Source organism: Dermochelys coriacea, chromosome 18 (assembly GCF_009764565.3).
Source record: "Dermochelys coriacea isolate rDerCor1 chromosome 18, rDerCor1.pri.v4, whole genome shotgun sequence".
NCBI lineage: Eukaryota > Metazoa > Chordata > Testudines > Dermochelyidae > Dermochelys > Dermochelys coriacea.
In genome coordinates, this window is record NC_050085.1 from 16,098,420 (window position 1) to 16,121,715 (window position 23,296).

The 23,296-nt window shown below is 45.9% G+C and overlaps 1 protein-coding gene across 6 annotated transcripts in view; it reads right to left on the reverse strand.

Annotated features, from left to right (window-relative positions):
• Window positions 1-23,296, reverse strand: part of DVL1 (dishevelled segment polarity protein 1) — a 173,950-nt gene that overhangs the window by 94,485 nt on the left and 56,169 nt on the right. For all 6 annotated transcript variants that reach the window (XR_006276425.1, XM_038376945.2, XM_043500183.1 and 3 more), the window contains one exon: window positions 4,531-4,600. Coding sequence is in view for 5 of the 6 variants with exons in the window: in XM_038376945.2 (XP_038232873.1) it covers window positions 4,531-4,600 (70 nt within the window). In the remaining variant the exon portion in view is untranslated. The remainder of the gene's footprint in view (window positions 1-4,530; window positions 4,601-23,296) is intronic.

The window sequence follows — 23,296 nt, forward strand, 5'->3', positions numbered from 1 at the left end:
GGGTGCAGCACAGAGCCAGGGCAGATAGGAAGCCTGCCTTAGCCCCCTCACTGTGCCACTGACCGGGAGCCACCGAGGTACGCCAGAGCCCCAACCCCCCCAAACCTGGAGCCTCCTCCTGCACCCCAACCCCCCCATCCCAGAGCCTGCACCCCCAGTTAGAGCCCACACCCCCTCCTGTACCCCAACCTCCTGCCCAGAGCCCCCTCACACACCTTGAACCCCTCTCTCCCCACCAACCTGCAGCCCCCCACACCCTGAACTCCTCATCCCCAGCACCACCCCAGAGCTCACACCCTCAGACAAAGCCCTCACCCCTCCTGCAACCCAATCCCCTACCCCCCAAATCCTTGCCTCGGCCCAGAGCCCCCTCCCCCACCCCCACCCTGAACCCCTCTACCCCACCCCCCAGCCTGAAGCCCCCCCCTGCACCTCAAACACCTCATTCCTGGCCCCACCCCCTCCAGTACCCCACCCTCCTGCCCCAGCCTGGAACCCCCTCCTGCACCCTGAACCCCTCATTTCTGGCCCCACCCCAGAGCCTGCACCCTCAGTTAGAGCCCTCACCCCCTCCTGCACCCCAACCCCCGGCCAGCGAAAGTGAGTGAGGGTGGGAGACAGGAAGCCACTGGGGGAGGGGGAATGTAGTGAGCAGCGCCTTGGAAAAGGGGTGGGGCTAGGGCGTTCGGTTTTGTGCGATTAGAAAATTGGCAACCCGAGTTACTTGATCCATTAGTAAAAACGGAGATTTCTCCCTTGGTTATGAAGGCAGATATTTAAATGGTCCCTTCTCGCTTGATTACTTTCTTGATTCCTTGGTAGCATCAAGGATTTGTATCAGCACACTTCTGGGAATAGTAGTTGAGCTTTTCAAAGCCATCTAAGGACTTTAGCTACCTAAATCCTTTAGTCGGCTTTGAAAAATCCCAGTGTCTATTAGTCATCTACTGCTGCAGGGCCACAAGGACGGCACACAAAGCAAGCTGCGTAGGACCTATATAAATAGCTTTTTAAATAAACATTTCTCGGTGACAAAGTGCTGGGTTGGATTTTTCTTTTATATGACTATTTAAAGCCTGGGGAACATTCCCACTTTGGGCCATAAGCCATTTTAACATTAAAGATCCCGGTTCAGCAAAACATTTGAGTATCCGCTTAATGCTAAACACAAGTTTGAGTGCTTTGCTGAACGCAGGTGGACTTAACCCTAAGCCTGTGGTTTGCCGAAGTGGGGCTAGAGAATTGTTGTGACGATACTGTTTAAAACGTTTGTCCCTTTTAAAACAAGAGAGAAAGAGAATACTGTAGAGTGCAGCTGAGACAAATTCGTCTGCAGGGCCCAATCCTGCTCTCGCTAAAGAGGACAGTAAAACTCATCAGCTGCACTCGGAGCAGTCTTAGGCCCTGTATGAACGCGTATTGTTGATTTCTCACAGCCAGGCATGACGTTGTGCGTCTGAGTCAACAGATACAGATGTCATAAACACCCCCCCCCCCCCCCACACACACACACACACACCCCCTCAAACGGACAGACATTTAAAACCACATTGCACGCTCCTTCTACAGCGTACAGCCCATGTGCATTCTACTGCCGGCTACAACACGTCACCCAGGTTTCCTTTGACTTTGACAGCCAAAACGCGTGTCGTCATGTCTTCCAGCAGACGGGCCCAGCGACTTTCTGAGCAGCCCAGCGAGGTTTGTACAACGCAGAGACAGGTTTCCTCAGCAGCGTTTCTGTGAGACGACTGAGGTACTGAAATATTTTAGTCCTCCCCCTCCCCACCCCCGTGCTCTCTTTGGGGTGGGAGAAGTACATCTATGGGCTGGATCTTCAGTTGGTATAAAAGTCAGCTTAGCTCAGTTGAAAGCAACAGAACTCAGCTGAGGATCTTGTCCCATACACTAGAGGGTTACAAAGTCAATCCCCACAGAGCTAACTGCACTGAACAGCGCATGGCAGACAGCTGACAATGGCTGGCGTATATGCACCCTTACAGTTATTGCTGGGTCCAGATGAACCTATCTGCTTGGATTTTCCCCACTAAAATAACCCTAGAACAATTTTTTTAAATACTTATTGGCTGTGGGCAATCCTGCAGACACTGGCTACCTACCAGCCCCTTGACTACTAGCCCCACAGACTGTAGTAACAAATTTCACTGAGCTTACTCTCTCAGCGATGAATGCTATACCGTCAAAGCCAAGGCCCTAACACGATGTTCATGCCCTGCATTTAGGTGCTTGGAACAGTGTGTAGGGGCAAATGGACATCACTCAAGTCCAACTTAAGCCCTGTTTTGGAGACTTGAGTCGTGCAGACCTTGCGTCGGCCCTGTGTACAAGGGCGAATGGTATCCCTACTTCCAGATTTCAGTATCCAAGTGCAAGCTTTGGACATCCCAGCAAGGGGCCTACGTTTGAAAACCGTGCTCTTCATTATGCAAATCAAGTATTAAAATTGCAGGCAGACTCTTGCACAATCATTAGTATTGTCATCTTCTGCTGGGTACCAATAGGAGGGCATCTGATGTCTCACTCAGACTGAATAATCAGAGAGGATAGTAAATGGACATGAGCTTGCTAGATCCTTTTTGCCATAAAAAAAAGCCCACAAAGCTGAAGGCTCATAAGAGCCCCTTCTCCGGCGGCTAACGGCACGCTCCTCTGTGAATCAGCCACCCCTGAGACTTATAAACTTGTAGCCAAGCGCAGCAACATCCTCATAAAATGGCCTAACACACACAACACACTTCTGGCGTCTACACCGCCAAGCTAATCCCCAGCTGGGCAGGAAGGTATCTTGCATGGTAAACCTCGGGGAAGATTGCTAAAGTCACAGGTTCTGTATCACTGCCAAGCCGACCATAGTCCTACTGCAGAGCTGGGTACTGGGCCGAGCACACCAGCTATGCAATGAGGGTCTTTTTCAGCGCAGCTCTGAGAGCAAGTCACCCATGTGCAGGATGGAAGGCATCCCAGAGGGCTGCACATAGATTCAACATGCAGCACATTGTAATTAAGAACTACAATTAGCCAGCTGCAAGAGGGCCTTTGTAGCACATTGATTAAGAGAAACACAGAAAAGCAGAAAGAATGTGAGGGGTGTGGACTGAGGGACAGAGACTCAGGAGATCTGGGGTCTATTTCCAGCTCTGACACTGATCTGCTCTATCTCTCTCGGAAAGCCACTTCACCCTCTGTCTCTTTGCCTTCCTACCCTTTGCCTGTTTTGTCTATTAAGACTGTAAGCTCTTTTGGGCAGGGACCATCTCTTACTCTGCGTACATAGGTGTATGCATTGTGCTTAGTACAATGGGGCCCAAATCTTGTCTGATGCCACCAGGCACGACCATAGTACAAATAAATACATTTGAAAGAAAAATGATCTTTCAGATCAATGGATATCAATGCAGGCTTAAAACTGACCCTTCCAAAAATCAGACAGACAGACTTACTCAGCAGAACTCTGCCTATTGTTAGTCATGTACCATGGACAAAAGGATGCACCCAATTCTCTTGTTATACCACCACATTTATCCCTCTCCTATGAATTATATGACATTTCCTCCAGATCTCTACATGCAAATTCACTCTGATGCTTTCTTTAGAGGGTGGGACATATAGTCTTAAAAAATTCCTTGAACATTTTTGAAGTTCTAGTGTAGCAAAAATAAGTTTAATTTCCTCCCCCCCCCCAGACTTGTGGACCGCAAAACATTCCAAAATAAATGGGGGGGGGGTGGAGAGAACGGATTTGCAGATCACAGGGCTTTGAGGCAAAGGTACAATACTGAAATCCTTGCAAATTAGAAAAACGCCTCCCAAAATGCAGAAACATCAATCCTAGGCAACTGAAAACAATCAGTATGCATTTGTGCAGTTTGCAGTCTCAGGCAAAAGAGAGATCCTCATAAATTGAATTAAGTCTTGTCACTGACCATCTAGATGCTTCTGGAAATAAGAACTACACGCAAAGTTTATAATACAAGGGTAATATTTTCAATAATGGGTATTTAGATGCATCACAAACAGCCTGACTTTTACAGTGCAGAACGCTATTGGAGTCCCTAGGTGCCCTGAACATTTGAAAATCAGGCCACTGATCTAAATGCCCAACTCCAGCCCCTGTTTTTGAAAATCGTGGCCTAAAGAAAGAAACTTGCCCACTCAATTCTACTTACTTAGTCTGGGCCCAATTCTACAAAGATAATGTACATAGGTAACTATATTCAAGCAAGTAGTCCCACTGATATCCATGGGACCACTCGTATTAGTAAAGCTAGTCACACGTGAATATGCATGATCACGCCCTTACAAAGGCATAAATTCTTTAAAGGCAGAGTTTGAGTCAATACCTCAAACTAGAGAGTATTGGGGACGGGAGAAGAGACAAACTCCTGCACTGTCACATACTCTGATTTTGTTTGTAGGCATGAGGACAGTACTTTCCAGCTGTACTCACATACCAGCTAATCCCAGCTAGATCCCAGCCACCGCGCAGCACACGTACACAGACCAACCTACCCAGGACACCACTCTTCCATTGAAGCACGGTAGCTTTGCATTGTCATCCGAGATCTCCTCCTTCACCACCCTGAAAAATAAAACCATCAAGAGCTTGTATCAACATCAGATCCTGGTGGGCATTTAACAGGTTCTAATCCATGACATCAAGACAGTTCTTTGCTCTGATCATCCTAACGTAGCACGGAGACCATAAACTGTAAGTAATGCTCCAATCCTTTAGAGGGCATAATTGTACTCCTATGCGTTTTGTTCTGTTCATCTTCTAAACTATCTAGTCCTATAGAGGGAATGCTGCTGGTTCGGATGCATTTCCTGTTCAATTACTCTGCATGCCATACATTTCATCCAGAAGAGGGTTATTCATCTTCTGGACAAAAAATGCTGGCCAGGTCAATGAATGGCTCTGGTGGGCAAGCTGTCAACTTCCCTCTGGCTGTGGAGTCCAGGATGTTCAGAGGTGAAGTCTCAGTAAAGGTTATTTCAGCTGGGGACTTTTTATCTTAATGACATTGAATCTGGGAGAAAGGCCAACATGGGCATCAAGATGTGACTTTCCCAGCTATGAATGCATCTCAGTAGGTTTGTGAAGGGCTAGACACACATTTTAGTTTTAGTTGGGTTTTTGAGAATCAGAAGCACCAAGCAGTATCCAGTATAAAGAGTGAGATTCAAAACCCCCTGAAGTCTTTTCACTGACTTCGAAGTGCTTCGGATCAAGTTCAGAGAGAACACCAGACTCATTTCACATAGGTCACCAAGCAGATAACAGCGTATCACCTTCCAGTTACTACTTACGCTGAGAGTGACCAGATGTTCCGATTTTATAGAGACAGTCCCAATATTTGGGACTTTTTTTTTTTTTATTAATATGGGCTCCTATTGGCTCCTATTACCCCCACCCCGTCCCGATTTTTCACACTTGCTATCTGGTCACCCTACTTACACTATAACCTAGAAGTGAAAGCTACACCAGTATCAAATCTCCATACATTGCCTGTACTACCCCTTTGCTGCATCCGGAAGCTGTTCCTACAATAAGATGGCTACTCTGCACATAGCAATTGAAGACAAAGTTATGAATACTGAATTCGTTTCTTTCACCTTTATTGATCTGCCCAAGTTATATACAAAAAAAGGAATGTGTATGAAAAAGACACAGTAGACAGACAACAGAGACAGATCCCAGGTCTCCGGAAGGACTTCAGATGGGAACTCTGTGCAGGCAGAAGCTGCAGAATCAGGCCCAGAGGTCATGGGATCCTAATGATTTTAACATCAGTAAGTCTCCAGCACCATACCGGTCAAGCCCCAGTCTAGACGGTAGGGAAAAGAGTGCAGAGGGAAAGGACAGTAAGGAAGCAGGTGGAGGTAGGGTGTGAGGGGTACAACTGTTACAGCTAATGATAAAGGAAAGCAATGCACCACATGTTGGGTCACATTTCTCTCCTTTTACAACCCAGCCTTCAAATCATCTGAAAACAGCAGGTGGAGAGTTATCAGCAGTGACTGTCCATCTGCCAGAGAGAACACCAATCACTTTCTCAACTCTGAAGTCTCACTCCTGCCTTGCCACTATGACTTACATTCCAGTACAGCTTCTAGGCGCTAACCCAGGTCAGGGCTCCGTTGCGCTAGGTGCTGCTGGCACACAGACAGCTCACACTGAATGCTTCACAATGTGGATGGACAAGCCAGAGGAAGTTCTTAAATCCCAGTCTGTGAAATAGGGATAATAGACTAATCTTAAGGGACTCCTCTGCGGTCACACAGGTAAGTCTGAAGCAGAGCTGCGCTTTGAACTCAGATCTTCTGCAGCACCACAGTTCAGCCCCTTTACTCCAAGGCCATCCCTTCCCCTTAATTCAAGCACCCTTCACTCCACTCTTGGATCATCATTTTTCTCTTGCCACTAATAAAGCGCTGGCTTTCCCCCGGCTCCTCCACCCCCCAATTTCGGAAGTGTTCAAAAAGCTGCAGCCTGCCCCAAGGGGGATATGGATGAGTGCCAAGGTGCAGCTGTAGCTTGGGAGTTCTTTTCCCTTGCAGAAGTGTGATGCCAAAGCTGTGTGATCTTCAGAAGGAGACGAATGAGGCGTTATTGTTCATCAGCTGCATGCAGCTCCAAAAATGCCAGGGAGCAGAAGGGAGCATTGCCCCACCTCTCAGGCTGCTGCCGACAGCAGCTGGAACCACAGAGGCTGTGCAGTGGGAGAAATATTACCCTTCAGCTCCTCATTCTGCTAGCGGCACGGGCTGGCACAAGAACAAAGGCAAGATCCCAGATCTGAAGGGGGTCAAGATTTCATTTATTTTCGGAGGTCCAATTCAAGCATCTCAACTCCCAAAGGAGGAGCGGCACTACCGTACGCCATGCCAGCTACGCATATGTCTGCTAGCAAGAGATTAAGCGTGTCAATTTCATTTTCCGCAGGGCAGCCCCTAGTTGCTTTCTTAAAGACATCCCATCCTCAATTTAAAAACCCACCTCCCGCAAAAGCTTCCTGTAAGAAGAGCAACCCAGTTCGCTTTCACAGAATGTTTATTTCCATGTTGTTTGATTGCTGCTTTATAGCTGTGTAGTAAATCAGCAGCAAATCTTGGACATCTGTTAATCAAAAAGGTGACTTGACTCATCTGTTTGTCCTCCCAGAACCTCCGACATCCATCCTCCCACCTAGCGATCCTCTCCACAGAAGGCATGCTTTGTTAGTGGGAAGGCAGGCTCAGAAGAGCTGCTAGGCTCATGCCTGCTTGAATGAACGCCTCTCCCATCTGGGGACCAAATGCCTTGACCCTGCAATCTCTCCCTCCCTCTCGCTCTCCTTCAGCCTGTCTAAGCTCTGGCTGCCCAGCTCCACTTCTTCTCCTGACTGCATTCAGGATCTCCCCACTTTCTTGCACCTTTATCCTGGTTTTGTCCTGCCTCGGCTAGCCCTCATCGCCACTTGCAGCCACCTTTGCTCCACCCTAGTAACGTTCAGTCTCCCCACCCTCTCTGGCTCGCTCCCCGCTCCATTTCTGCTCCATGGTTGGCTACCAAGGAAAGGACTATTGCATTTGAAGAAAGGATTTGAATGAACAGAAGGAGATGGGACAATGTTATACCAGGGCAGAGGATCCCTGGCACCCAAACCCATGTGGTTTCAATGTACCAGTGGAGAGAGGGGTTGTGCCAGGGCTAAGGGAACTGGAGCAAGGCCCAACAGATCCATTGCTACACAGATTCACCTCAGAGAGGATGCGGTACGGCTGCTGTTCCTCCTCCATCCCCCACACGCACCCTTGCAGTACACAACCCAGCTATTTGGATGAGGCTCCTGGTCCCTATTCATCATTGGTTCCCAGCCAATGGGAGTTGCCAGGGCAGTGCTTGGGGCAGGGGCAGTGTGAAGAGCCAGATTAAAAAACATCTAAAGAGCCAGATGCAGCCCCCGGGCCATAGTTTGCCCACCCCTGCTCTAACCCCACGCGGGGGCATTGGTTCATATGCTGACTCAAGAGGAAAGTCACCCACCAGGGTCAGTACCATTACTACTCACTCCTGAATTCTCCTTAGAGGTCTTCCCATTCGAGTACTGACCACACACACAGATCCCCGTAACACAGCCTCCATCCACGTATGCAGCTCCCATTGATGCAACATGAGCAGTGTGCACAGATGGAGGACACTGGACTGCCATCAAACGCATTCACAATTAAAAGGGCGGCAACTGTTCCAAACAGTCTCACACTGAAAATGAAAATCAACATCCATGCCAAAAGGCTTCCCGACATCAGAATCCGGATTCTGAACTCTCCTCCCCTGAGGATAGCAAAGTAAAGGTCAGAGTCCTCCTGATTTGCTCCAGCTTCAGAAAGCAGAGTCAGGACCAAAGATTGTTAAACCTGCTCTCAAAACGGTCCTCAATTATTCACTCAACTCTATGTAACCTCCAGCTTTTACCACTGGAGTGTTTAACTTTTAAGGCGTTTGTTTGTTTGTTCTAGCGTTCCAACGCCCCAGCCGCACAGGGCAGTGGGAGAAGATTGCTCACAATCTTCAGGCAACCCACTGGATTGATTTATTTATAAAGAAGCAAATACAAGCCAGACATTCAAGTGACACTATTAGAAAGAAAACAAACATGCACTCCCAAGCTGGGCTCAGTTCCAGGGGTTCCTTTCCAAGGGCTTCGTTCCACATTTTTACCCCTTACATTTTTCTTCCCAGGCTTCTCGCCCCTTGAATTCCAAGTTGAAACAAGCCCTCAGATTCAAAGCAAAAAACTCAGCCGGAAATGAGGTTTGGGGTCAAAGCCATGTCAAATCACCACATTCTTCATGCCTTCTGCCCAGAGCCAACAGACTGCCCAGGTTAACTCAGGAAGCATGTGCCTATCCTCACTGAGGAAGGATGGCCTTGTGGTGAAGGGGACTCAAGAAATCTGGGTTCAATTCCCAACTCTGCCACAGACTGTGAGGCCACATGCAAGTCATGCTCCCTGGCTCTCAGAGTCTGTAAATGGGTAACAACATTCCCTTTGTTTAAGTTAAGCCCTTTGGGGTAGGCACAGGAATGCCAAAGTGCCCGTAATCAATGCATTCTCCCCCCCCTTGGCAGAGAAGAGATTGGTCTGGGTTCACAGGCAACAAGGTCTACATTGAGGCTGCTGCACACTGATGGTGGTTCTCCCTACCTCCCACACTAAATAAAATAGCTTGTACTGCTGAATAGCACTGCACACAGCCTCCCTAAATCCTGGCCTGGACTCCACAGTGATGAAAGAGACTGTTGACTACACTACAATCAATACCTCTGGAGTCATCCAGGTGAATACTTCAGTATCAACTAGTGGTTCCATACTACTGGGAGTAATTAGCAATTGCCTTGAAGCTGTGGGTTCGCAACAAATCCTCAGTGAGCCAGCTTCTAGCTCTACTAAACAGTTACAGATGTCATCTTTCAACAGGGTACATTCAACTAGCTTTTTATGACTGTTGCTTTAGGCTAGAGAGAGTTCTCATTTAAACAAGATAAGATTAAGATTAATCTTAAGTGTGAGCTCTGAAATCCCATCACCTTTCCCAGCACTCTCCAATCCCGGTCTCAAAAACTGCAATCTATCAGAAACCGCTCTCAGCCGTGGAGGCAAAGCGGGCAGTTCCAGTGGTTCCTGAAAAGGCCAGCAGAAGAGAAGTTTTAAAGAAGAATGAATTATTTTTGGGGGGGGGGGGGGTGAGGTTAAGCAGGGTGGATAAAAATTGATAATCTTTGTTCAGATTTTTATTTTAAAATTGAATACTTAAAAAAATAAGCCTATTTAAAATTAAATTTGAAATGATGACAACCTATATCAAGGCCCAAATTTACTAGAACGTATACAAATATTTTAAATTAAATTTCAAAAGCAACATCCAAGCAGTACATGTTTGCTGCCAAAGTTTTAAAGAAAATCAGACCACGGAACAGGTGGAAGTCACTGGCTAAGTACCTGGAACCAGAGTGTGTTGAAATGCTACACCAGCTTTTGGCAACAGTAGCCTCTTCTGCAGATGCAAAGAGAATATTTTCTTCTTGTCAGTTTATTCATCTAGTTCAGTTCAATGACTATTCAGTCACAGTTCAGAAACTGATTGGGAACAAGCAGGAAAGCTTGTTTTCCTCATCCAAGCTACGAATAATAACTAGGTACGAGGATGAGATCTACTAATTCTAAAATCTTGAAAGACATGGTGTCCAGAAACAATTAGTTCAATTTACTAACTACTGATCATACTTCCTTCGTTTAATAAGTTCGTTTGAAATGCAAAACATGTTTTGACAAGCTTACTTTATTCCCTTATTTATCCAGCACATTCAAGGGAGTTTTATTTAAAAAACATTTTAAAGTTCTGTTCTTGTGCATTTTTAATTGAATTATAATTCCTATCCAAATGCAGCTTGACACTAATCTAGAGTAAAAAAACAAATCTAGTAAATAAGAAATGAGTCAGTCACGATTTTCTACCATAATAAAAAAAGTAAATAATTAAGAATCTGATAAATGTAAGTTAAACTATATAATTCCTTAAATAAATGTGTGGAGATATAATGTATCCTCCTAGTTAGGAAAAAGTACCAAATTTAGTGTAGAAGGCTCTATTTAGTTGTAAATCAACTTGTTTTAATAATTACCAACCAATGAGAATCAATGTTTCTATAGTTTAAAATAGTTTCTATAGTCTAAAAATTACAAATGCAAAACAAGATTAAAATCAATTATTTAAACTTCTTACTATTTGAATTGTGATTAAAATTGGTGATTTAAATCAATCCACTCTGTTTTTAATATACTGAGATCTTGTACCATGAGTGCTTAAGTTTTGAAAGGGCTTAAATGCTTTGGTGAATCGGAGCCTGAATGTTTAGAGTTTTCAGTCCGAAAATGCAATAAAAATGCATCACGGAACTTCCGGGTTAATTTGGCGCAATGATTTCACTTCAGATTTGCTCAAATTCCAAGACAAGTTATCATAATTACCAGCCTTATACTCTCATTCAGTCCTGAATCAGAGCCAGGCTGGGTTCTTTCCGGCTCATGCGTCACTAGTAATAATGATTCTGCAGGCCCAGTTCTTCCCTCCATTACAACAACTCTGCAACATCACTGTCGTCAATAGGATCAAAGAGATAAAATCCAGGGCAGAATTAGTTAGCAGGAAACTGCAATTTAAATAATTGCTTTAAATCTTGTTTTGCATTTGTAATTTTTTTTTGTCACCTTGAAGTCTAGTAAATTTCAATAGATTGAGGTTATAAAACCACATTTTCCATTATTTATGTTCTTCTCTCCCCAGTTGCTGTGTTAAAGACCCACGTGAACCATCGGGAGATGGACTATACTGTGCTGTCAGATGAACAAAATCAACAAGGGGGAGGGAATATTTTCCTCCCTCTAATCTCTGTCAGAAAGATCTTAGTAATAATATTATTACCTTCCTTTGCATCCAATAGCTGGAAGTTGAAGATAGACAAATTTTGATTGGAAATAAGGTGTACATTTTTAATGGTGACAGTAATTAACCATTGGAATCATTTACCCAGAGTCACTGTAGATTCTTTAATCGCTGACCATTATAAAATCAAGATAGGATGTTTTTCTAAAAGCTCTGCTCTAGGAATTATTTTGGGGAAGTTCTCTGGCCAGTGCTATGCAGGAGGTCAGATAAGTGATCACAATGGTCTGTTCTGGGCTTCGAATCTATGAATCCATAGATTTCAAAGCCCTTTGTGCAAAAAAGAGGTAAGTATCCATTTCTCCTTTTTTACATGGTTTCTTCAGTGCTGGTAGGATACACATTTACAGCCAGAAGCGCACTTTTAAGCAGGCTGGGTCCCTTCATATTAGTAGAATGGACAACAACATTTTAAAATTCCAATTGAGAGTTTATTTCTGTGTTTGCACTTTCCATTGTCCAAAGCAGAGAACGGACTATTCAATTTCACTTTGCTTTTGGTTATGGTCAGCGTCCTACAAACAAGCATCAAACTGCAATTTTGGGATTGCTAACACTTGTGCTGGGGGAGGGGTATTGGCTACTGAAATGCTTCCAATGGAAATTCAAGAGAGTCATGGAAATTTCTATTTTTCAGTTTTTGTTTAAAATAAAACCCTACAATTTGGGCCAAGTTTTGATCTGACAGTATCCATTTAATTTGGAAAAGAATAGGAACCCGTTGCCCAAACTTGCCATCAGATCCACATGGGCAGACCCTACAGCTGGCACAGAGCCCCCGCGACCTCCACCCAAATTCAGCAAAACATTTAAGCAAATGCTTAACCTTGTGCACGTGGCTTCAGTCCCATTCAATCGGATTTAAGCACATGCTTCAGTATATTGCTGAATCCTTGCTGAGGCTCTTCATAAATCCAGCTGCAGGATAGGACTTAAGATGCTGCAATAATTTTATGCTGGCGGCTACGTCTTAAGCTAGAATGGCAATTTTTGGTAAGGAAATGTCATTTCCTGGGAATTATACCCCAATCCTGCACATCCTTATGCACCAGTTTACTCTACTCATGTGAGCAGAGCCAGAGAAGTCAGCAAGGCTACTCACATAAGTAAATTTAAGCCTGTTCAGATTTACAGTACTACAGCTCAAATGTTTGACCTTTTGGGGCCACCCACTAAGCTCAGGAGTGTGGTAAGGCTCATGTGTTGGGAGGTGGCGAGTTATGTTGTTCATCAGCTCCCCCCAAAATTGCTACATTTTCCAAAGGCTTCATGGCTATCAGGGTCTTTTTAAAGACCACCGGAATATGTGATTTCCCTGCTACTCAGCACAGAACGCTTCAGCCATATGCTTGCTGGAAAAGAGATGCATCAAAGCTACCACTTCCAAAACAATGCACTTTTGCACAGGCTCTGCTGGGAAAGGGCTGCCAGCTCTGCTACAGCTTGAGCCATCGAATACGGCCCCAGGCTATGAGGCAGGAGAACAGCCGCCTGCAATTCCCGGCTTGCTCTGGGTAGCAGCAAACAGTGCCAAGAATATCAAATGCTGCTGCCACCACTAATTTCATAAATCATTCTTTGTGCAGAAGAGGCAGCTCTCGGTTCCCAGAAGGTGGTGGCCGTGGGCTGAGGGAGGGAAGGAGAATGAAGCACCTGGGTTCATTCATTCAATTTGGGGACCTCTTTGAAAGCACAGATCAGTCAAAGGCCCCTTACTTGGCTACACAAGGACGGAGGTGCAGGGCTCGTGAGAAGGATGCGTGTCAGCATCTGGGGAGCACTAGAGGCTGCTCTCGCTAACAGACAACAGCGACTCAGCATCTTGGGACTTGCAGGATCAGGCCCTGAGCGACAGGCTCGCTTCCTAAGCCCGGTCGAGGCTGGCACAGCGAGGAGCAGCAGAGAGGCCGGGGAGCTTCTCGTCTGCCAAAGGACTCCTGCCAAGCAGCTGGGGCAGGACTCCTTAAGTCAGGGTGTGTGCGGGGGGGGGAGCTGCACAATGGGGGGAAAAAGAGTAGGATGCTCCCCCCTCCCCCTGCAGCCTGCCCTATGATAATGGCAGCCATCAAGCCAGGGCCACTTGGCAGCTGGAAAAGTAGGTCCTCAGTCCTGACTCTGGAATGGGTATTTGCCACCTAAGCCACACTCTGCAGCTGGACAGAAGTCAGGTAGGTGCAGAGCTTATTACGGCTAAGAGCAAGCATTTGCCAGACTGGGATCCTGCTATCCCTCTTTATTCCAGGTCTTCTATGTGCCCCTCGAGCGGGAAACTCTCTGCCAGGAACTGTCCATCAGTGTGTGTATTGCGCAGTCATCACTAAACAAACAATGAGCAGTAATAAAACAAGCGGGTTCCTGGAACCTGGGCTGCAGGTGTCCTGAGTACAACTGTCTCCTGGAGGTGGCCCGAGCGTGTCCCAGCAGCGCACCCAACCCTTCCAATGCAGGGACAGGGCACGCCTCAGGAAGAGTGAGCCGGAGACAGAAGCTCATGCCAGTATTTTAGATTCACAATAATTTTGCCCTGGTCCTGACACCTGTCAGCAGAGGTGAACTTTTAGAACTCTCCATCCACATACCAGGTAGGTCAAGCGAAGCGTAGAGCGGGGCAAGGACTCAGCAGCCGAGCCAGGGACAGAACCCAGGAACCCCCAAGCACTTCTGCTATGGAAAGTTTAGAGCAAGCAGGCACTTTCTCCACGGGGGCTTCTCCAAGGGTCACGTTCTTCCCAGCTTTCCATTGGGAGGAAATTTAAAAACCAATTCGTAAATGGAACCATCAGTCCTTGTAGAAGAAACCACCCTCCTTCCCTCACACCAGTCCCCAGGTCCTCCCCTTCCCATCTAGGTTCCTATACCCTCCTTGTGCCCACCCTCTCTCCCCTTCTGACTTGCAGCAGAAGCTCCACTTTGAAAACACTCAGAAGAATCTGAGGCCAAGGAGGCATGGCCAGGCGGTGCTGCACGGCCCTGTTCCAGGGGCAGGAGAGCCAGGCTCCGTGTCCGGCTCGCCCCCAGATTTCAGGTTCTACTTTCCACTGGGTGTGGTAGGGCTTCGAGCAGCCCCCCACCTCTGGTTCTGGGGGGTGGGGGCAGGTGCATTGACTCTGGTTCCACCAGGACTAGGCAGAGACCGCTTCTGAGCCCCGAATGAATTCAAGCTGCCTCCCCTTAACAGCAATGACAGGAGCACTGCCCACACTCACCCAGGGGTTAACGCATCCTTAGCCACAGGTGACCACAGGCCTTGCACAGGGTGACTCAAGCCTTCTCACGTGGGACCTTGGGTAAAATCTCTTCCCAGCCACCTGACTTCACAGGCCTCAGCCATTAAATGCTTGAAGATCCTCAGAGAGAAGGGCAAAGCAACAGGGTAATTTGTCCTAAATTCAAAGCCAATTTGTCTCAGAGTCAGTAAGATGACAGAACCGGAGACAAGCTCATTGAAGCGCGACTTTTAGCAACAGAAGTTCAAGCCGCAGCTTCTCACGGGTGCCCACTTTGATTCCACTTATGAAGCAACGGATTCCCCCCCACACTCCAAAGCAGCAGTTTAAATTAGCAGCACAGTCTGCTAATCTGTGACATGTAAACCAGCCAGGAAGTTCTTTATATTAACCCACTAGATGTTTTGGCAGCCCTTGAGTCTACACCTCAGCCCAAGCAGCTTTGAAGCCTCCTAACTGTGCTGTAATCCGCTTCCATCTATACATTAACATGGAATTCTCAGCAGTGGAAACAGAAGTTGCTCCATTGAAGTCAGGCATTCCACTGAAGTCAGTTGAACTCTACTAATTTACATCAGCCAACAATCTGCCATTACACCTTTAAATCTGCCCAGAAAGTTTCCCCAGAATACCCAGATTACCTGGTAACATTGGTCTTGTTGGACCAATCTGCAAGGATTAAGACCCCATGTAGAATATAAACACTGCAAGACAGCAAGGCTGCCGTGAGTCCCTGGTGGGGAATAGCACCAACGGATAGGAAATTGTGTCATCATTGCGGGGGTCCACTCTAAAATACAAAGAGCGCGTCAGTCCCTGTAAGGACAGAACGTATTTCAGAGTGCACACAGCAAACCAGGAGCAAACCATCATTGCAGCCAACCTTCCCGAGTCTCTTTAAAATAAAATAAAATAAAATAAATAAAAAAAAAAAAGTCTCACCCCACTGATCACATGATGGGTTGGGAGTACTCCAAACAGAATTCAACACAGCTGCTCTAAAAATAGATCCCTTTCAAAGCTGATTAACATTTCTGTTGGAATTCTTAATGAGAATTAAGACTATATTTTCGATAGCTGGGGCCTCCACACAAAAAGGTGTTTGTTTAACAATTCCTCCTTGGGAAAAAACAAACGAAAAAACTCACAAAAATAATGCCACCCACAAAATTAGCTGATGGGGTCTGGCCAGGACACAGTGTTTATTCTGGAAATAGACTAGAAGGGATGGAATCTTTTTGCCAAGCAGGATAAACACCATGCTGCAGTGCAGCATCAGAAGGACCCTGCTCAACGCAAAAGATCCACAGCCTTCTGTGATGCTGGAAAAACCTTAGATCTCAGCTGCACCCCGCTGAGTTACCAAGCAGGAAACTGGGTTGAGCTGCAGAAGCTTGCGGAGGCAGATCCGCAGGTGCCTCTCTGTAAAAAGCTCATGCAAATGACTCCCTAGCCTAGGGATCTTTCCGCTCAATGCAGTCGAGCCAGAACGGAACCTATGCACCATTTTTGAGCAGTTAAAGAATGACTATACTTTGCATTTCCATACAGGCTCCTGTATGAACCAACACTTGCATAAACCCATCATGAACACACACTGGCACACAACTCAATTACTATACAATTAACACACTGCAACAGCAGAAAGTTGGTACTAAAATCCTATTCCTACAGCTTCCAAAGCAGAGGCCTCTACCACTGGACCTTAAGGCGAGCTCCCTCAGCTGACAAATAGTAGGTCTGTTATCCTCTTCATGGGGTCAGCCACTAGAGGCCATCACCACCCAGGCATAAAGCACATTAAAAACTTGCCCCTTGACTGGGTGTTCCCCAGGCTGGGATTAATGAAGGGACCATCCTGAGACCCATTCTTAGAGGTCCCATAAAAAATTCAAGGACAGACCTTATGCATTAGGCATTCAGGGAAGTTGCTTCTTTTAAGCAGAGTTTAGGACCCCCTCAGAGGGTCCTAACTCTGAAAAATCCACAGCCCTGAGCAACAGTTATACTGACTTTAACCCCCATGTAGACAGCGCTACATTAACAGGAGAACTTCTGCTGTCAACACATTAATCCACCTTCCTGAGAGGCGGTAGCTACGATTACAGGAGAAGTTCTCCCATCGACACAGTGCTGTCTACAGGAGGTGAAGGTCGTAAGAACTAAGATGGTTAGGGCTGTGGATTTTTCACACCCCTGAGCGATGTAGTTATACAGCCATAGGTCTGTAGCCTAGATCAGCCTACCCACCGAAGACTATTAGCACCCATAAAATGAGGTGACGCTTTCTCCAAACCCAGAGAAACTCGTCACTTTCAGGTTTTATACCATTTGCTTCTGAGGATAGCTAACAAGGCAAGGTCAGGGAGCAGAACCCCCAAGTCCTGCCTCCCAATTTCCTGCATTAAGGAGGCAGCGTGGCTACTAATGGCTCATGTTATCGCAAGAGATGGCTGAGGATCCCCGGAGGGTGCACATGAATGCCCAAGATGACAGTGGATCATTTTAGTCACTTCAGGGGCTTGTTAAAGATATATATGTATTTAAATCAAAACAGGAACTCTGAACGGAGTGACTCTAATTAAAGGCACATAAAGGGGAGTTAACCTAAGCATTTCAATGTGTAAAAATCAGACCACTCTTCAGGGAAGAGCAAACATTGCTCCTAGCTGGGTCACAGAGTATAAAGGAGCTTAGGAGGAGAAAGAGTAGCAGCCGTGTTAGTCTGTATCCGCAAAAAGAAAAGGAGGACTTGTGGCACCTTAGAGACTAACATATTTATTTGAGCATAAGCTTTTGTGAGCTACAGCTCACTTCATCGGATGCTCAAATAAATTTGTTAGTCTCTAAGGTGCCACAAGTCCTCCTTTTCTTTTTAGGAGGAGAAACTGATGGGAAAACCTATAATGGGAGCAATAAGGTTACTTAGGGGACTGGGGGTATGTCTATACGGCAACCCGAAGCGTGACTGCTGCACAGGCAGGCACACCCATGCACAGCTAAAAACCAAGAGTGGAAATCCAGAACCATGAGCTTCGGCACAAGCTAACTTGCATGGATCTGCCTTAGATGGAGCACTGCTTATTTTCATTGGGAGACAGGAGGCATCAAGGTGTCCTGGTGCAAGCAATACAGATTGTTATTCACACCATGCCCTTCACTCCACCCTAGTTTCTCTGCTGACTACTTCTTGTGTCTCCCTAGCCCACTCCTAACTCCATGCCACCCCTCAGGCCTGGCCTAGGCTTTCCAGTTTGGTTGCCAAGCTTCTCCCTCGCCTCCTTCAAAACCACTTATGAAGAAATCCACCTGTTCCGAGATGCATCCAGCAATGCAGATGGCACACTGCTCTGCCTTTGCGCGGCACGATGGTATAGTGCTGTATCGGACCCTTGAGACTGAAGCTTCTCTGGGGCAGGGACCCTGTTATTTCCTGGGCACCGTTCACATATCATACATCAGGGCGCTCACACGGGGAACTAAGAAATGATACAAAATAAAGAAGTGGTGTGTGGATCTTGATTAAGTTTAGGCTGCAGCTCAAGATTTGATGTGGAGGCTGAATACAGGCAAGGGGACAGGCTCTGTTCTGAGGATACTGAAAGCCAAATCAATACACAAGCTCAGATTTCAACCCAATCTGGCACAAGTCTCTCAAATCTTGCGAGAGCTGGACTTCTGAAATCCTGGGTTACAGCTGAGCCACATTGCCAAGAACAGGCCACTTCCACTTCGAGAGCCAAAACTGGAGAGCCAAAACCTAATCCAGAAATTCTAACACAACCCTGTCCTACCCACCCCAACACTCAAACACACACACTTTAAACTGGATTACTGGCGTGTGTCAAGTTAAGCCCACGTATACGTCTTTGCAAAACTGGGCCTAAGTGAGGTCAGGAGACAATAGTATTTGGGGTCAGAATATAACAGAAAAGGTTAGACAAGGACATGCATGTGACAGGACAGGAAGTGAAACATAACTGGATGGTGAAATCGACAAGCTTGTATAAAGATGCCAAAATTTCCTCTTGTCTGTCCTCTGTTAGCCGATGTTAGGACTCTGCATTAGTCCGCTGAGTAAATGTTGTTGACCCACTGTGGCAGAAGCATTCACCTGGAATAAAGAGATGGGTGTAGCCCTCTGGCCAGAGGGAGATAGGGAGGTCCTCCGGAGAACCCAGGGAACCAGGCTTGGATCGGAGGCTTATGCTCCTTATTATTAATAGAATTACCCATAAAGCACAGCTGCAGGATGCATGTGAACTGACCTATAGAGTCACTGAGTCTAAGGCCAGAAAAGACCGAGATCATCTGACATCCTGTATATCACGGCCACCAACGCCAGCACACTAAGCCCAACAACCAGAATGAGACCAAAGTATCACAGCCTACAGGACATGACTATTGTGTGCCACATGCAGAGAATAGGAGGGAACAAGGTGCACCAGTGCCCGAGAACCTGGCTATGGCAGGGAAATAATTAAAGCAGATATACCCAGATAATCCTGGCAAGTGACCTGCACCCAAATGCTGCAGAAAAGAAGGGAAAAACCCCACGGTCATTGTCAATCTCACTTGGGGGGGAAATGCCTTCCCAACCCTACATATGGTGATCAGCTAGACCCTGAGCATATGAACAAGAACCAGCCAGCCAAGCATCTGAGAGAGAAAATGGGCTCAGTGCCACCTGACAGCCCTGGCCCATTCTGCCCAGTGTACCATCTCCAGCCATGGCCATCCCTGATGCTTCAGAGAAAGGAGATTTTAAAAGCCTCCCAGAATACATTGCAGGAAAACCAGCTCCCTTCCTGACCCCCTGCTGGTGGCCAGCTGAAACCCTGGTGCATGAGCATTAGGAACATAAAAAACTGGAAGTCCCAAGGCTGTTGAACCCTGCCCCTGTCGTCTCAAGCAATGCCATCATACATCCATACTCAAATTTGTCCAGCTCTCTCTCAAAACTAAATTAAGTTGTTTGCTCCCCGCAACTCCTACTGGGAGGCGGTTCCAGAACCTCATTTCTTGGATGGTTAGAAACCTTCTAATTTCCAGCCTAATTTGGTTCATGGCCAGTTTATGTCCATTTGTTCTAGTGTTGACATTGTTCTTTAACTCTAAGTAGCTCTTCACATGCCCTAGTGTTTATCCCCCCCAATGTATTTATAGAAAGCAATCATATCCCCTTCTCAGACTTCTTTTTGTGATACTCAACTAATCAACCTCTTCCAGTCTCCTCTCATAAAACAGGCCTCCATTCCCCTGATCATCCTAGTAGCTCTTCACTGCATCTGTTCAAGATTACATTCATCTTTCTTGAACATGGGTGACCAGACCTGTACACAGGATTCCAAATGAGGTTTTACCAATGCCTTGTACAAAAGCGTTAATACTTCTCTCTCTCTCTACTGGAAATAGCTCACCTAATACATCCTAGAATCACATTTGCCCTTTTCACAGCTACATGACATTGGTGATTCATAATCCACCTGTATTGACTAAAACCACCATGTCTCTCTCCTACTCTGCACTTCCAACTGATCAGCCCCCACTTTGGAACAGAAATTCATATTGTTAGTCCTCAAATGCATGACCTTGCATGTTGCGCTATTGAATTGTGTCTTATTTCTGTCACTCCAGTTTTCACTGTCACCTAGATCTTCCTGTATAATATTCCGATCCTTCTCTATATTGACAATGCCTCTTATCTTTGTATCATCATGTTTCGTTAGCACGCTCCTACATTTTGTGCCATCATCATTAATAAAAATATTGAGTAAGACTGGTCCCAAGACTGATCCTTGAGGAGCTTCACCAGTAAACTCAACTTCAGTCCGATTATTCACTTTTCAGCACAACCCTCGACTTCTTCCCATCTTACAATGCTTGCAGTGATCCCCATCTTCCCTAATTAACTAATGATTTCCCATGTGGTACCGTGTCAAATGCTTTACTGAAGTCTAAATAAATTAAAACCTAAAGCACTTCCCTTATCTTAAAAAAAAAATCAGTTATTTTCTGAAAGAAGGATCTCAAGTTAGTTTGTTGTGGTCTAACTTTGTAAACCCATGCTGCATTACAACTCCTTTGCCATTTACCTCTAAATTTAATTGTTCAGAGAGGTAAATGGTGACTTTGTGCTTAAAGAAGTATATTGGTCTCAAAAGATCTGGGTTCAGTTCCCAGTTATACCAGACTCTCTGTGTGACCTTGGCCAGCTCATTTGTACCTCAATAGCACCACCTATGAGCTGGGGATAAACCATTCTCTCCCCCATTCTTCTTCTTCTGTCTTGTCTATTTAGATTGTGACCTCTTTGGGGCAGGCACAATCTCTTACTCTGTGTCTGTACAGAGCCTAACCTGACAGGATCCTGATCTTGGTTGGCGCGATCATAATAAATATGGCCAAAAAACAAACAAAATACCTCTGAAGCAGAAGATCTCAAAATAGACGGCAATATCTCAGCCCACGATGCTGGTGACATCTGCTGCTATGCACTGGGGAATTTTAAAGACGGTTTTAATAATTTAAGCAAACAGTCTCTTTTTAAAGAAGATTTAAAAAAACAGGAACAAGAAGCCCTACCTTCCCATCCAAAAGATGCTACCTAAAGATATATACATAAATTAAAAAAAAAAAAAGTTATCAATGACACCGATGGTAAAAATGCAACATAGCCCAGGGCTGGATCTGAAATATACATGTTCTCCATTTTCACAAAATGCTTTTCCCCCCCCCCTTTTTTTTTTTTTTTTACTTAAAAGAGGAAAAAAGGGACCCCAGTCTCCTTGAGCCAACTGTTTTGGCAGATCATAAATAAAAGAAGATTTACTGCAGCATCTTTTAAGCCTCATCAAACATGACTGCATAAATTTATCTTTCACTACTCACTCCACACCAGAAAGGCTGATCTGAAGACGCCTGATAAAAATGAAAAGGGGTACAAAACATGTCAACAACCACTGCCTGGATAGCTATTGAAGTTGTTCAGACCAAATGTGTGCAATGAATGCTTTGCCCGCAAGTGTAAGCCCAAAAGAAAACCACAACTTGCAAACTTTCCAGGCATGGCATTTAAAAAAAAAAAAAAAAAAACCCACCACCCACACACTCTTTTAAAGAATCCACCATTCCTCAAATTTCACCCTTCAGTTACGGTGCTGATTTGGTATTTCTGTGCTGTGTGTCATTTATTCTAGATACAGCTCCTGCTACAACGCATGTTGCAATGTTGGCTGGAAGAGCCAATATTCCCCTTGCCCTGAGCCTGTAAAGAGACCTGACCGTTGCTCTGCCATGAGGAAAAGTCCAGCACTCTTGTTATGGACTCCTGACATCATTATAGGATTACTGAGATCAGGGCCCCATCATGCTAGGCAACGTACACCCATACTGGGAGTGACTGTCCCTGCCCTGTATAGCATACAGTTTACAGAAGACAACAAAGGGTGCGAGGGGAAGCAGAGATAGGGAGAAGTGAAGTGACTTGCTCAAGTTCATTCAGGGAGTCTATGCGAGCAGAGATTAGAACACCTCTCTGTTGAGCACTGGGTCTTGGGGCCTATCCACTAGCTCCCAAAGATTCAGCTGCAAAAGCTTCTGTGATGAGCTGCAGGTTTCAGGAAATTCTCTGCAGCAATATCCCACTGGCCAATGGACATGTCACCCTCTGCCACCTCAATGGCTCTGCTGGAAGGCAGAACAGTCCATCGACTAGGATGTAGATTACTTCTATCCCCAGCTCTGACCCTGACCTACAGAGACATGGAGGCCAAGTCACTTCACCTCTGTCCCCAACCATAAGGAGGGACAACGCTGCTTACCCACCTTCACAAAGCACTTTGAAATCCATGGATGAAAAGCATCCGTTAAGAACCAAAGCGTCATGTTATTACTGTAAAGCCAAGCGAACCCACAACAGCACATGGCAGAGGTAGTAGAACCCAGGAGCCCTGATCTAACTAGTGCTCTCTGCAGGGGTTTGGAGTAGAACTGGGAAACGGTTCACAGAAAACAGTACATTTAATTATATTTAATGCTGGTGCTTATTGGACAAGTGAATAGACAGCAAAGGCTGTTTGCAGAATGCTTGCATTCAAAATGTGATTAATGGTTTATACAAACATACTTCTGCCTATAAGCTGATTGTTAACTATTAGCAACTACTCAAAGTGATAGCTGCAATTTATATCCTTATTTAGGCTTGTAACTGGTCCAGATAAATCATATCCTCTCTTTTTCTGCTCTGACAGGATGTTTTCAAATGGCAGCTGAAGACATCTATTCTATGGTGTATCTACACTGCAGTGAAAACTCGATCTGCGGGACCTGGATTTGCAGTTTCCAAGCCTGCGCTTCAGTGTCCGCACTGCATTGTAATCTGGGCTTACAATTGCTGCACCCAAGTCTCTCAGCAGTACTAACGCATCCACACTGCACTACACAGACCTTCTCATTTAGGTCTTTGGTGTGAGCTGTGTTCACACTGAAAAGGAGAGTGCTTGGATCCAAAGCCACACCGGGACTCAGACTGAGATACTCCTCCACCCATCCCCAGCAGG